Raw genomic sequence first — 15,961 nt, forward strand, 5'->3', positions numbered from 1 at the left:
TGAACAGTCGGACTGAGTCAAGCCGATGACCGGGCTCGGGGAATTACGGGCCTAAAGAAACCGCAGTCGACCGTCGCTTTGGGTTTTACATCATTCGCAAACATAACATTGTGTTTAGCAGCGTGTAATGCCATCGATTTTAAAACAACATCATCATTGTGTGCCCGCATAAAAAAATAGACCACTGTTATAAACAGCCAATCGGAATGGTTGATGATTCAAACCTAAAGGAATAAGCTCTTCCTACGTGCGGTCTCTTCATAGGCATGTTGTACAGCGGAATTTTACAAGGCAGCTAATGAAAGATGAGGCTGCTGAGACATAACTATGGTTTAAACGACCATGTCTCCCAATTCTTTAACAACGACTCATTTGTTATCACGCCATATGATACATTTGCCTCGGATACGATACGGAATATAATATTAATAAAAACCGCGATGATCTTATCAACGCTTCAAATAAAGCCTATATTAAAAAAAGACGCCTACCTTCATTGTCTTTCTGCACTCGGATTTGGAGGGACCCGTGTCTCCAGAGTCAGCCGGCTGCAAATAGCTAATCGCCCTGATAGATTATTGGATAGGTAATAGCTTAGAAGCCTCCCCGGTCCGCGTACAGACCGAACCGCACTATGCCATAGCGGCGCTCCGTCCGGCAGAACCCATTGGCGAAACACCGTGCGTGTGCGGCATCAATGGAGAAGAGGAGATCATTTCCTTTAGAAATCACTCTTTCTCAAACCAGAATGACACCGTAAAAGCCACAGGGCAGGTAGTGAAACTGCCTGCCAGTGCATAGGCCTCTGAGGAAGGTGCCATGAATCATTTGCCTAAGACAAATCATAAAGACAGCCGATCTTTGATATATATTCAACGAGGTGGGGCAAGCCAATCACGTTGCAAAATAAGATGTGATTGACGCGTCAAAGACCAATCCCCGGATCTATCTAAGCCAGGGCAACACCATAAGCCAATCACGTGTTACTTTTATTCTGCGGTAAGGCGGGACTCACAGGTGTATTTGTAGATAGGTGACACAAATACACGTTCGACAGAAATAACCTTTGCGTTGCAAATACACAGTTCCATAATAATCATTAGAATATGACAAAAAAACAACGTTTTTGTTGATGTAGAGTTCACATACGGTAGGCCTATATCTTAAGTCGATATTAACAAGATATATATTTAATTGGAGCTAGGCCCATTTAGGCCTATATTCATTCAGTACTAAATATGCAGGACGAATGATTGAAGGGTGGCCGATAATATAGATTGATACAAGTCATCTGTATCTCCTACCAATTTGAGGTGGACACATTGCCCTCTGTTGGGAGAAAGAAAAACATTCACCACCATCGAGAGGACAACATTGAAATCTCAACTCCTTTCGTATGACTTCTTATTAAATAACTGCTTGCAATAAGGGCAGGCTTAGGTCAACCAAGACTTTTCGTAATTAATCTGATACACTGGATGATGAACATTCCTATTTGGGTGTAAAAATTGCAAATCATCCCGTTTACTATTTAATAAATACGTTAGAGACAGATTCGTGTGTATTAACATTCTCTGCATTATTCAGCTTTATTTTCCTTAAAAATACCTAGTGCCAACTGCCAACACAATGCAGAAATGAGTGGGGACCGAAACTAATGGAACCAACCAATCGGGCTCCGTCTGGTCGATCCTGTTGCTACCGGAAGGCAGCGGCCGCGGACTGCATGGGAACACTCGCTGCTAGCTAGCTACAAGGGAACATTGACATCGAAGCAGCTTCGAGATAACACAAAACGTAAGTAAATATGGAGTTATATTAACCTTTTACAGTATGGTTATATACATTTATTTCAATGATGTTCATTAATTGTCCGACCCGAACATGAATCTTTATTTGAAACTAAGAAATTTATCTGAGGGTTTCTTGAGCAAATGGTCTTGTGCATAGCTGGCGCTAGCGTGTTGGTTGGTCATGTCGCAGGCGTTCTGCATTTTGTAACGTAAAGAGTTTCAACACTGGTAATGTTTTTCGCTGCATATTTTTTTATCTTTTGAAAACCGCAGAGTTCTCTTTTCGACGCTATTAGTTTATTTAAAAAAAAATCTGGATTCATTGAACAACACGACCCTTTGGAGAAATGCTAACTAGCCGTTAGCTCGCTAGTCACCGGGGATGAATGAGAGTATGTGTAGGAGAATCCATTGTTTATGAATGAAGTGGCTGAAAGTGATCTATATTGTTCGATTGGTTGCAGATCCCCAGGTTTTAATATTGGACGTATGGTTTCAATTTATTGTCATATTTCGTTGCGGATTCAGAGTTTTTGACGAATGTTTAACAAGTAACAGGATTTATTTTTACGGCTGAGGCCTGTTCGCAAAAGGCGTAAATAAAGCTTTTAGAAAGTTTCTTCAATCATGGGTAGCCAAAGCACCAGGATCACCATTTAAACAACAGACTACGTTTCTAATTAAAACATTGCAGTTCACATTTCTTTATCTCTTTTACGATCTTAGAATATTCCCCAAGATGCAGGTATTTTAGGTCACGGGGTCTACTTTGAACAGTTAATAATGCATTATCAATACCTGTTGCAAACCAAATTTTAATCCAAATTCACAAGTTCAAGCTATCAACCAAATACCAAGTTTCACGGCATTCCAGTTCACATAAGGACGTTTCTCCTCCTGCATGGAATTTCATTGCAACCTTTATTGTCCTCGTATAGAAAACATGGCAGAAACTGATGTTGACAACGAGCTGCTGGACTACGAGGAGGATGAGGAGCCTCAGGTAGCCCCCGAGAGCGTGGCCCCCGCTAGCAAGAAGGAGGTCAAGGGGTCCTACGTTTCCATCCACAGCTCTGGCTTCAGAGACTTCCTGCTCAAACCAGAGCTGCTCAGAGCCATCGTTGACTGTGGATTTGAACATCCTTCAGAAGGTGAGTGGAATATGAATTCTGTACAGCGCACACTTTAATGGCAGAGAATAGTCGGTGGCTGCTATTATAAAATAGTGCCCGTTGTTAGAATCTATTAATACATGCTGTGAGGTGTTCCAATTTTGTTAGATACTTAATTGGCCGCTTTAGATGCGTAAGCTGTCCATCGTCCCAATTCACACAATTCTTCATGAGAAAAATTTACTTATAGCAACATGGTATGAGGCATCGTGACTATGAACTGGTCTTGAATGATGCCCCACCCTAGAACTTGAATCAACTCTGAATTGTTTGTGGGCCATATTGCTAACAGTTAAATGCGTTGTTGTTTCAGTCCAGCACGAGTGCATTCCTCAAGCCATCCTTGGCATGGACATCCTGTGCCAGGCAAAGTCCGGCATGGGTAAGACGGCCGTGTTCGTACTTGCCACGCTGCAACAGATTGAGCCCGTGGACGGACAGGTGAGTTCATGAATAATCAATTTAGTAGTCCGCCATTAAGTTTGTCTGGAGTAAAGCATGGCTAGGGATTGTTCCGGCCTATGCTACTGTTGGGACTGATGTCCAGAAGACCAGGCCTGATTCGGGCCCTTCAAAACCATTTATTTTGTATTGGGTGGTTTAGCCTTAGCCGAGGACCGATACTCCGATACCGATTTTCTTAGCTGATATTTGGAGCTGATGCTGCCCTGGAAATCCGGAGTTCTCGCCAGAGCACAATTAGAATTTGCTCAGCAAGTCACTCTGGGAACTAACAATACACTTAATACATTAGTTATAGGCGTTGCTGTTTTAACGACTGGATAGGGCAAAGGTCTTATCTATTGGTTAGCTCTGCTGGTCTGGATACGTCACCCCTTGTATTCTTCTGATTGGTCGTAGTGATATCCAATGCGTGTTATCCAGTGATATCTTCAAATGCATGCTTGGTGCCACCCCTCGTTACCAGACCCTACATTTTTCTAGATGTGGGTCTGGATTTCCAGGTTAAGCCTCCCTCAATATAAATCATAAAAATGACAAGGATGATAACAAATGTTACAATGTCTCAATTAAAAAAGGTGAACATTTATTGTCTCTAAATTGAATTGTAAATCATGCCGAAGAAAAAAAATAATAATCGGCCGGCCGACATATCAGTCGATCACTAGTGGATTTTTATGATGATTATACAGAACAGGGTTGTTGAGGCCTGTTTTTAATATTGTAAACAACCAAGATGGCTGCTGCGGATGTCTCACACCTCACATGTGCTCCGATTGGTTGTAGGTCCAATTACATTCAGAGGCAATTTGGTCTGCGCCTACTGATAACGCCCCTCTGAAACTGAAAATGAACCGAGAGCTTCAAGCCCATTTTTCATGCTTAAATTAGTTTGAAGATGTCGGGCTCGAGGAGAATCATCCACCTCAAAAGAAAGTTTCACATTTTATGCAGTAAGAGGGGCATGGAGACGGCAGAATTTTAAGTTCTACCGAGTTACCGTTTTTGTCCTACCAATGGAAAGTATTTAAAATGTTGAAGCTGCCTGGGTTTGACTGACTTTCTTTTCTTCCCACTGACCCAAGGTCTCGGTCCTGGTCATGTGTCACACGCGAGAGCTGGCCTTCCAGATCAGCAAGGAGTACGAGCGCTTCTCCAAGTACATGCCCACTGTCAAGGCGGCCGTGTTCTTCGGTGGCATGGCCATCAAGAAGGACGAGGACGTCCTGAAGAAGAACTGTCCCCACATCGTGGTGGGCACGCCGGGCCGCATCCTGGCACTGATCCGCAACAAGACCCTGAACCTGAAGAACGTCAAACACTTTGTCCTGGATGAGTGCGACAAGATGCTGGAGCAACTAGGTGAGACTCGCTTCTTTGGCCATGGGGTTGTGAGGTGGAGTGCTTTATTTGTCTGCCCTGTGCTGAGTACAAGTTGAAAAAACAACCTGTAGATTGTCGGGAAGTGGCTGCATGAGGGGGACAGAATCAAGGTGGGCCCAGAGAAACGACAAGATAAATTGAAGCATGATGCAGAGAAAAAATATCAACAGTAGAAAATAACTAGTTGTGTGTGTGTGTGTGTATACAGTAGCATGAATGACAATAAAAATAATTAGAATGCGTGTCTACTTGTTAGTAAAGGGGCTTCAATTGTGGCAAGAACCCAATATTATGGTAACTACTTAATGTCTGTTGTCTGTTCCAACATTAAAACCCACCTCCTCTCCCCCTGACAGACATGAGGCGTGACGTGCAGGACATCTTCCGGCTGACGCCGCACGAGAAGCAGTGCATGATGTTCAGTGCCACGCTCAGCAAGGAGATCCGTCCCGTCTGCCGCAAGTTCATGCAGGATGTGAGTCCGCCATCATGGGATCCGTGCTGCATTAACCGATCAGTCATCAGGCCGATTGTGAATTGCAAAGCGATGTAGACACACACCCTTATAAAGAAATCAAGACTATAACTGTGAGGAGTCTTTAGTCCACGCTAATACCCATTGAAGTGTAGTGGCCCATTGTGCTTTAAAACATCACCAAGATGGTTTTAATGTGACGTGGCCTAAGTTCCAGTAAAGGGTTTGCCTCGTGGCACACCTTTTGTGTATTGGGCGGTAGAGCGGTGACTCATACCATGTTTGTGTGTGTCCCTGCAGCCCATGGAGGTGTTTGTGGACGACGAGACCAAGCTTACCCTCCACGGCCTGCAGCAGTACTACTGTAAGCTGAAGGACAGCGAGAAGAACCGAAAGCTGTTCGACTTGCTGGATGTGCTGGAGTTCAACCAGGTGAGGGCCAGCGTCTGGGGCGGAGCACAGAGCGCTTTCATTGTAATGTCGTAGTGCATTTGTGTCTCGGGGAATTTAATATAAAGAATCTGAGTATGGTTGGAAGCTTTTGGTAGAGGTACCTCTGCCCAATCTGCTAAGGTAATTTAGTGAAAAAGAAAATATTTCTTAGAATTACAATGTATGAGTGTGAGATTTGTATTTTTGTTTTCTGAAAATCGGCCAATGCGTTGGCTAGGGATGAACACCGGAAAGTGTGTGTCAGTGTGTGATGGGTCAAACCCTGAGCTGTGTGGTGTCTTTGTTTAGGTGGTGATCTTTGTGAAGTCGGTCCAGCGTTGCGTGGCGCTGTCCCAACTGCTAGTGGAGCAGAACTTCCCTGCTATCGCCATCCACAGGGGCATGGCTCAGGAAGAGAGGTGAGTGCTGGCATCATGTTTAATCAGGACGTCGTACCCACATTGATATTGTCAGGATCAAATCCAAATTGTACCACTTTGCCAAACTATTTCTTTTAACCCCAGCCAACAACGGCATGCAAATAAATCATTAATCTCTCCAGAAATATAGATGCCAAATGCATCAGAGTTTTTGTCATGCACAAATCCTAAATCACAATTCTAACTTGGAACAGCAGTAAACGCCAGCTAGACGCCATTTCTTTTGTTTCCTGTTTGTTGTAATCCAAAAAAAACGTAACAAATGAATTCATCAGAAATGTGGGGAATGACACGAGGCAGGGTTTTGGGCACCAAAGGGGTGTGTTAAATGGGGAAAACATGAAGCTTCACCTGTCCTCTGAAGGCTCTTCTATCGACTTGCATTGCCACAAAATGGTTTCAGGTCCACCGTTTGGACACCAGGGGGAGGCATTGACTCAGTTATCAGGTCATCCAAGTTGATTGGTGATGCTTTCTTTTTCCGATCATAAATCACCTTGTGAGGCACCTTCTTTAAGCATTTTTTCCTTTATTTTTTAGGGGATCCTTTTTTCTCAAATCTTTTAAATTAGCCCACCACCAGTAAGCCAGGTTTCCCCTTGATCTCCCATGTCTGTCTGAGACGTTGTGCTTTGGCCCCTCGGTGGTCTGACGTGTGCCCCCCTGTCCCCCGCAGGCTTTCTCGCTACCAGCAGTTCAAGGACTTCCAGCGACGCATCCTGGTGGCCACCAACCTGTTTGGCCGGGGCATGGACATCGAGCGCGTCAACATCGTCTTCAACTACGACATGCCCGAAGACTCTGACACTTACCTCCACAGAGTCAGTCCTCTTCTTATTCTGTACACGCAGTGTCGGGTTGTTTCTTGTTTATAGACGGGAGACTACTGCATAACCCTAGCTGTCCCGCTCTGACCCCCCTCTCCTCCATCTTGCCTGGTCCTACAGGTGGCTCGCGCCGGCCGGTTCGGAACCAAAGGCCTGGCAGTCACCTTCGTCTCAGACGAGACGGACGCCAAGACGCTCAACGACGTGCAGGACCGCTTCGAGGTCAACGTGGCCGAGCTCCCCGAAGAAATTGACATTTCCACCTACAGTAAGCTACCCCTTTTATACAACAAGCCTGGCTTAGTGTATGTACTCGTAGCAGCTTTTGGTTATATGGTGGTGCCCTTTTTAAATGTTACACAAGCCTCCTGTTATGTTACTCGACATAGCCTCCGGTATTTCTCTTGGGACTAAAATAACATTTTCATGGGCTCCTGTTACTACCTGTATCCTTAGTAATCCTTGACGTGTTTTTCTTTGCTGTGTTTTTCCCCTCCAGTTGAACAGTCCAGATGAGCCACATGTCCAAGTGGGCTTCACTGAAGACTACCCGGCCCTCGACGTTTTTCTTCTTTCATAGAAGAACAAACACTAACGTTTTAGAAGTTTCTCAACGTACTGTGTCCCTTTGAAAATTGTATTGATGGCGATAACCTTTTTATTTTATTGTCACCCTCATGGGTGTATTTGTTTTTAAGTTCATTGTCATTATTGAATGCGGTTTTTGGTTAAGGAAATAAACCTTTTATATCGTTCTGCAGTGTTGAATTTAATGTTGCACTTTTACATTCATTCTCTGTTCACTGCTGAATGTGACAAACACAGCATCGATGCTCCATTTCATTAAGTCTTAACCCAGCGGTCTATTCTGTTCAAATGTATATTCATAGGATAGTTTATTAAGAACAAGTATATTGTAATTTCATGACTCTTAAAATATTGCACAGTAATGCAAAAAAACTGCAAGGAAGGTAGAGGGTGTCGTTGCAGCTGAACAACACCGGCACGCAGACACGTTTTTCTCTGAGCTGGCTGCCAGGTTGGATAATAAACACATAAAATTAAATAAAACAAACGAGTGAAACGTGGGCAAAAAATTTAAGAAACGGTTTGACCACCACGTGTGACTGCTACAAAGCACTAGTGTCTCACATGGTCGCTGTAAAATGCGGCCGGAAATATATTTGTAAAGCACCAAGATACAATGTCACTTAGAATGAGCCACAGAGGATTTTGAGGAATTGTTCCAAGTAGGAAAGTGCCTAATCTAAATCTCTCACAAAAGGTTATTTGAAGCAATAAGCTTGTCATTTACAGTTCACTCTGGATTTTTATTTAAAATTAAACATTCCGTTTTTGTAATTTGTGAATGTCCAAGACAGCGTCGGCATAAAAAGGAAATAAACCGTCGCCGTTCTGCTCACTTCATTTAGAAAAGATTGTTAAAATAGATACAATAGATTGTACCTGACGATCCACTAATCATCTCCCTTTCAGAGTAGCCATTAACTGCTCGCGGAAACGATTGTCATGTTTATGGATCACGGTGTGTCGTAGCGGGAAACCGTAACTCAAGAGTGATCACCTAGGAAAGCCAGAGTTAATCCGTCCCCTTTCTCGCTTGGCCTCGGACTGTAATTCCTCCTTGGACACCTGGCTCAAGTAGCTGCAGCTCCACAGTTCTAATGCACAATGGAGCCGCAGGACTCTTATTTCAAGGATCTCTGTTGGAGCAGGAGTTGGTACGGCCCATTTCAGCCCACCACACTCACCTTACCCCTTAGAATGTTAATTTGACAGCAAGTGAACAACATGGCGAGCCCCTGCCTGTCAGTCATGTGGACGTGGGGGCTGCTGCTCGTAATAATGGGGTTCAAACCCTCCTCATCTGGGGCCACTTGTCTTAAGATGGTTTTCTTTCTTAGAGGAAAACTTGTCTTAAAAGGTCTTTCTTTACAAGAGAAAGACCCTTTGTCTTGAAGTCCATCCCTTTAGGGATGGACCCTAGTCTCAAAATGCCTCCCTTTACTGAGGAAGGTCCCTTGTCTAAAAAGGGTCTCCCTTTATTGGCAGAAGGTCCCTGGTCTAAAAGGGTCCCCCTTTATTGGAGGAAGGTCCCTGGTCTAAAAGGGTCCTCCTTTATTGGAGGAAGGTCCCTGGTCTAAAAGGGTCCTCCTTTATTGGAGGAAGGTCCCTGGTCTAAAAGGGTCCTCCTTTATTGGAGGAAGGTCCCTGGTCTAAAAGCGTCCCCCTTTATTGGAGGAAGGTCCCTGGTCTAAAAAGGTCCTCCTTCGTGAGAGGAAGGTCCCTGGTCTAAAAAGGTCCTCCTTCATGAGAGGAAGGTCCCTGGTCTAAAAAGGTCCTCCTTTATTAAAGGAAGGTCCCTTTTCTAAAAATATCCCCCCTTCATCAGAGCAAGGCTCCTCATTTTAAAATGTCTTCCCTTCATCAGAGGATGGCTCCTCATCTTCGAAAGTCTGCCTTCGGGTAGAAAGCTTGCGATGGCCGGCTCAGTCGATGAACTTGTGCGTGTCTCCGTACATCCAGTGCTGCGGCGGGAGCGCCGCTTCGTTGAGATGGCCGCAGTCGGCGCTGCTGCATTTGCACGACTGGATGACCATGGCCCTCTTCTGGAAGCGCTCTCCGTCCGGGCAGACGAAGGAGACGGGCAGGGTCTTGGTGCGGCGCGGCGCGCAGCAGCGTCCGTCCGTGCACGTGCCGCAGAAGGTGGGTCGGTGGAGGCGCACGCTCACGCACTCGCCGTACGTCAGGCGGACTGGCTGTAGGGTCTTATTGGTCGGCGAGCACTTCTTCCCTTTCTGGAAATAGAAATAAAAAGAGGGCAAATATTTCACTTCTAGTTTTTTTATTATCCGGTTGAAGGCATGTACCAGATCAAGGAACTTTTGATCAAGGTGAATCCTGGTTGGTTGAGAAAAATCTGCCTGGACAAACAGTTAAGGGATAGGGTACTTCAACACATCACTCCAGCACAGAGAAATCCCTCTTGGTCTGTGGGCATCTCAGATGGGGTATTTAACTCTGGCGAACAAATTCCTTTTCAATTCCCCTCTTCTCATTAGCACCTCTGATTGAAGCAATGACAGTGAGAGAGAGCGAGAGAGAGAGAGAGAGAGAGAGAGAGAGCGAGAGAGAGAGCGAGAGAGAGAGAGAGAGAGAGAGAGAGAGAGAGAGAGAGAGAGAGAGAGACGTTCTGTGTGTGTGTGTGTGTGTGTGTGTTTGTGAGGGAGAGAATCTCACAGACCACACTGAGGATTAATATAGTCCTACAGCGCTTGCCCTGGCTACCCAGAGTACACAAACTGGACATAGCTATGGACAGTTGCTTGGCAGGAATGCTGGGGGTGCGGGACTATATATAAAAAGGCGCCAGCTTGCCACCCAAACACCAGAGGCTATGTCAGCAGAGCCTCTCTCCCACTGGGTGCACCCAGGCCGTGCTTCCCTAAAGCCCCGTAAAACCAACACCATCTCCACTTGTGTTCTTAAGGGATCAAATCGTTTTTGTGACATTGTAAAGGGCTCTTTTAGACTCTGGTCTATCGGCAGAGATAAAGGCGCGACCTAGATAAGATAAGCTTCTATTAAACCTTCAAAAAAGTGTTATCGTCTGTGTATCAGATAAAGAGATACTTTATCTGTTCACATGGATTCTTAGGAATTTTGCGTGGGCAGCTGTAGTAAACACCATCACCATCGGTTTCTATGACGATTGTAATGGTATCTTCAAACAAGGTTGACCTTTTATATGTGTTTGCGTGTGTTTGTCTGTGTGTGCATCCCTCTCTTTGTCTCGTCACTTTGCACCTTTTGCACTACTGCACTGTACTGTACTGCTGCAATTCTCTGTGAACCATGCATTGTGTGTTTTTTATGTGTGTTAAGTGTTGTACTCCATGTTATTTATGTGTCGTTAGAGGCTTTTTGTGTTGTTATGTTATGTTGTTATTGTTGCTGTGTGATACATGTGAGCATACTAAAACACATTCCTATCAACTGTATTTTCTATATTGGTGAAGTGGCTATAATATAAACTTGATACTTGTACGTCTTGGGTGTTGATTAAACTGACGCACACATGGACACACACACACACAGGTATTCACAGATACACACACACACACACACACACACCCACCCGCACACACACACACACACACGCGCACGCACACACACACACACACACACACACACACACACACACACACACACACACACACACACACACACACACACACACACACACACACACACACTGCGGTTCACACTGTACCTTTGAAGGGATGGGGGGGCTGTGGCACGGCCGCACAGTGCATATCCTGGTCTCTCTCTCCAGCTTGCAGTTGGGGTTGCTGTTAGTGATGCGCGAGGACACGCCCATCCCGCAGCTGCGGGAGCACTGGGACCACTCGGTGGTCTGGGCCACACACCTCTCCTTCAGAAGGCCCCATTCTGGGGCGGAGCAGAGGGGTTCTCATGAAGGCAGCGGTACGACCTGCGGCTGCCACACTGTTTTATAGTGTTTATGGGGTCTCCCAGCCCAAAGGTCATGGGTTCTATGCCCAATTACCTTTAGGAATCCCTGAGCAACCCAGACGTAGCTCCTACATGCTCCATAATGACGTGTCACTAAAACACATTCATTGGCGCTTTGGAACAAAGTGCTTTCTAAATTATGTATATTCAATTCTACCTACTAAATTAGGAAATCTTAAATCGTATAAAAGAGCATCATTTGTTTGGCAAAACAATCATAATGAACTTCATTTTCATTGCATGCAGACATGTCTTGACGGTGGCTCCTACCAGGCAGGTGATTGAAGCTATGCTCCTTCTCCCAGCTGATTGGTGGGCTCTCCAGTAGTTGGTTGCCTACAGCCAGGTCATTGGTAGGACTCTGAGGGCGTGGCAAATGGGGTGTGGCCAGCTTGGGGTAAGGTCTGGGCTGCAGTTGGAGGACCTGAGATAAGCAGGCCATGAAGTAAGGTTGATTTGATTCCCGCAAACACACACGCACACGCACACACACACACACACACACACACACACACACACACACACACACACACACACACACACACACACACACACACACACACACACACACACACACACACACACACACACACACACACACACACACACACACACACACACCCCAGGCTGGGTTTTAAACAGGTGCTAAAACAGTAAAAGCCGACCCTGTACCTGTTGTTTCTTGGGAAGGCGCCAAGTCCCGCTGTGGCAGTCCACGGTGTAGCAGCAGTGTCCCGGGACCCGCACCAGGCGGGGTGCCGGGCAGGAGGGCGAGGCCAGGGGGAGCCGGGTGTCACACAGTGGGGCGCAGCCCACGGCGCCGTCGATGCAGGTGCACTGGTGCTTGCAGCCCGCCCGGAAACTCTCGCCGCTCTGGTACATTCTGCCGTTGTACTCGCACGTCCGGCCCTCGGATTTGGCTGGAGAGAGAGACGAGACGATAGGTTGCGATTAACAGTCGGTGGTTAAAGGAGCTTAACCGTCGCACCTCAGGCTATTTTCTAATTATAAGGAAGCATCGCTGCTTGTTGGCGTGTTGTGAACAGTCACGGTGTCCAATCGCAGACCCATTATGTCCAACGGTCCAACCTTGGTACAATGCTCCAACATGAACGGATGGTTAAAGCGGTGATTCACTGCCAGGAAGAGTCAATGGGCTCACACACGCCACAGCACGCATGACTCCAGTATCTATGGCACGTCAATGTGCCATAGTCAGGTCATGGGTGTTGACAGCCCCCCCCCGGAGTGCGTTTGTCGGGCAGGAAGGAATACGGTTGTGTTTTGACATCCCCCCCCCCCCCCCCCCCCCCCAGGGTAAAGGGAGAGCCGTTACAGTCCTATAAGTCAGACTGAATGGCATTCACTGCATTCTCCCGTTTCAACGGTCTAGAGGAGCCATGTTGGGCCATGTGGTGCACCGATACACAACACTACCTGACGGTCATGGGCACGCACACAGACAGGCTAAAACATGGCACGCATGCACACAGGCACGTACACACACATAAACACCCCCACACGCGCACCCATAGTAACAGGCATACACACATTGGCACTCAGGCGTGCACCCACGCGTGCCAACAGACGCTCACACAATAACACAGGTACGCACGCACGCACGCACGCACGCACGCACGCACGCACGCACGCACGCACGCACGCACGCACACACACACACACACACACACACAAACATACACAGGGACACAAACCGCTCCACACATACACAGACACACACACATATACACCTGACACCCGACACATGCTTAGGCAGGCTCACACATAAGCAGGCCCACAGAGACACACACACACACACACACACACAGAAGCAGACGGTGGGGGCTAAGTTGTGAAGGTCAGCCTGTGGGAAAGTTCAGTGGAGAGCCAGCTTCCACTGAACATGGCTTTCCACAGGAAGTCAGACACTTTGTCACCGTCGACGCACAAGAAGCTGCTATTCATAGTGCGGACTGTCCCCGTCCAGATAGTTGTATTTTTATCTCTCACTTTATCGCCTGCTGTCACCTCAACCAGATCTGCCTCAGAGAAATGATCTGACCAATAGGAGGAGGTTACTGACTCGACAGCACGCGTCAAAGTTATGATATACATACATATTCACATGGAATACAAAAGGAATACACCTGAAGTAAAGTTGAAGGTCAATTATTCGGCCAATAGGAGGACAATGTTGAATCTAACTGGATAGATATGGTTGCAGTTATATGACTAATGGGGGAATGTATAACCCTGAATATGATAGGTCAATACAAATAACTTGTTTGGTACAAGTTTGAAAGACTATTGCTTTTATTGGCCACTTTCTAACCCATAGCTGAGGTGAATACTTCAACTTCCATGCTACCATGCATGTTAAAGGACAAAACCAGTCTAGGGGATCAAACTGTTATAGCTGCACAGCTAAAACATCAGTTCACAATTGCCCTTGTCTCTCTCTCTCTCTGTCTCTCTCTCTCTCTCTCTCTCTCTCTCTCTCTCTCTCTCTCTCTCTCTCTCTCTCTCTCTCTCTCTCTCTCTCTCTCTCTCTCTCTCTACTCACCCCTACAGATGCCCCAGCCCATGCTGGCGTCGTTGCCGTAGTTACACTCCAGGCCCTTGTGGTGGTCACAGGGCGTGGCGTGGTTGCAGTCCTGGTTTAGCTGAGCGGCGCACACCTTGCAGCAGCCGCACGCGTCCGGCACCGCGCTCACACCCGCCGCACACAGCGGGGGGTGGGGGGGGCACCTGCATACGGCCGCGCACCCTGTGATCACCTGGAGGGGGGGGGAGGGATTAGCCTTTCCAGTATTTTATGTATGGGGTGTAACCAAAGCTTTTGAGTCATAATCAAAACCACCCAATATTAAATACATCAAAAAGGTAAATCAAATAACTAAAAGATTAAACTGATAAAAATTGGTCGTTTGAAACCTTTAGAAAATGACCATGAAACGTGTACTTTGTAGTTAAAGAGTCCTGACTAATTAAACGAGGGGGCGTAGGGCTACCGGGCAGATGCCTATGAGACAATAGGCCTTGGTGACTTTGTGACAATACAAAGTGTGGATACAAGTTAGTTTCTCAAAGGTTAGTTGAGTCCTCCTTAATGGAGTTCAAACCCATTCCCTTACTGATCATGATCCAGGTGGACTTTGTAATAGGCCGTTTTGGAGCTTGTAGCTACAACTGAACAAGTCAGTGCGGGCTGGTCGTTCTATGTTTTGAAATCCACCTGGTGTCATTATCTGAGTAAGGGCCCTCTCAGTTCGCTGCCAGCCAGTTCCAGTCAATAGGGTGGAGCCAGCATCTCTTGCTAAGCTTAGAAAACATGAGTTTCCCTGGAAGCCACGACCTGTTGTGTAGCCTATTTGATAGGCTATTTAATGAGCCATTTTATTAATGGCCGGTGGAAAGTGTAACCCCTCCCTTGACCGAAGTCAAAAAAAAATTGTAATGGATTTGCTTTCCGCAGCCTGTTTCACATTGTTTCCTTCTTTTGTTTGGAAAATAAAACTGCATGCCATAACTAATCTGCTTGTTCCATAAAGAAACGAGTTTGATGCTGCATGTCAAGTTAAGCATATCACCTACCAATCAATGATAAATAAATAAATAAATAAATGTATCAATAGTTTTTTTGTCCGGAGACTAGCGTATTCTTTAAGGGGTCTGTTTGGTTCATACGAGTCTATGTGAGCAAAGTTTGACACCGCAAAGCGCACTTACTCATTGCGTAACAAATAGACTCAATAATGAAAACATGCACAGATAGTCCCAATGTTTGGTTTAAATCCCTAACTCAAACATGTCAGCCACTTGTCAAAAGTAAAAAGCCTTACCTGAGCTTCACCGGCACATGCCAATAGATACAATAAATATATAAAAAAAGCCATGGTCTGTTCCGAAAAGAAAGAAACAAATTAACAAGTGTGGGGATCCGAGAATTCCAAACAGGATTTCCGAAAGTCTAGGATTCACTTTTTTTTTTAGAATAACCTAAATAAGTCGTAGAGGTGGAGAGCAGCCAGGAATCTCTCTTAATTTAATCCGTTGCTTTAAAGTTCCAACACCACTGCTGCTGTTATTTATACCAAGCAGTGCGCACCGCGGAGGCCCCGCCCCCGGCAATACGTCCAGCCAATCAACACCCGTGCGGTGATTTAGACATTCCAGATGCATGAAGATGGTAGAGCAGAACAGTAACTTTATTGGGGGCGTGCTTGGGAATCAATGCAGCCATTCATAAAAATTGCCGGACCCTCTGTATTTATTTTATGGGATAAAAAAACCAAAACGTAACCGGTGCTTTCAAGTCACACTTACGAACATTACTGCCTCTGTGGGCACCGCTTGTCCAACACCAAGTAAATATACCGAGCTGGTCGACGACAGAGCCAAACCGGAGCTCAGATCAAGA

The 15,961-nt window shown here is 46.0% G+C and overlaps 3 protein-coding genes across 4 annotated transcripts in view; 1 reads left to right on the plus strand and 2 right to left on the minus strand.

Moving 5' to 3' along the window:
• Positions 1-877, minus strand: part of evi5l (ecotropic viral integration site 5 like) — a 30,685-nt gene extending 29,808 nt beyond the window's left edge. For both annotated transcript variants that reach the window (XM_060046212.1, XM_060046211.1), the window contains exon 1: positions 492-877. The gene's annotated coding sequence lies outside the window, so the exon portion shown is untranslated. The remainder of the gene's footprint in view (positions 1-491) is intronic.
• Positions 878-1,638: 761 nt separating this feature from the next.
• Positions 1,639-7,739, plus strand: LOC132454140 (ATP-dependent RNA helicase DDX39A). Its single transcript, XM_060047340.1, has 10 exons — positions 1,639-1,797; positions 2,732-2,944; positions 3,279-3,406; positions 4,513-4,789; positions 5,167-5,285; positions 5,586-5,717; positions 6,027-6,136; positions 6,834-6,978; positions 7,105-7,252; positions 7,484-7,739. The coding sequence occupies exons 2-10, from the start codon at positions 2,737-2,739 to the stop codon at positions 7,498-7,500; spliced, it is 1,284 nt and encodes a 427-aa protein (XP_059903323.1). The 5' UTR covers positions 1,639-1,797; positions 2,732-2,736; the 3' UTR covers positions 7,501-7,739.
• A 555-nt stretch (positions 7,740-8,294) lies between these two features.
• LOC132454141 (CCN family member 1-like) lies at positions 8,295-15,644 on the minus strand. The gene is made up of 6 exons (XM_060047341.1): positions 15,384-15,644; positions 14,105-14,318; positions 12,214-12,461; positions 11,812-11,965; positions 11,279-11,457; positions 8,295-9,803 (listed from the first exon to the last, which is right to left on the minus strand). The coding sequence occupies exons 1-6, from the start codon at positions 15,435-15,437 to the stop codon at positions 9,495-9,497; spliced, it is 1,158 nt and encodes a 385-aa protein (XP_059903324.1). The 5' UTR covers positions 15,438-15,644; the 3' UTR covers positions 8,295-9,494.
• Between the last annotated feature and the right edge of the window lie 317 nt (positions 15,645-15,961).

Source organism: Gadus macrocephalus, chromosome 3, assembly GCF_031168955.1.
Source record: "Gadus macrocephalus chromosome 3, ASM3116895v1".
NCBI classification, from domain to species: domain Eukaryota; kingdom Metazoa; phylum Chordata; class Actinopteri; order Gadiformes; family Gadidae; genus Gadus; species Gadus macrocephalus.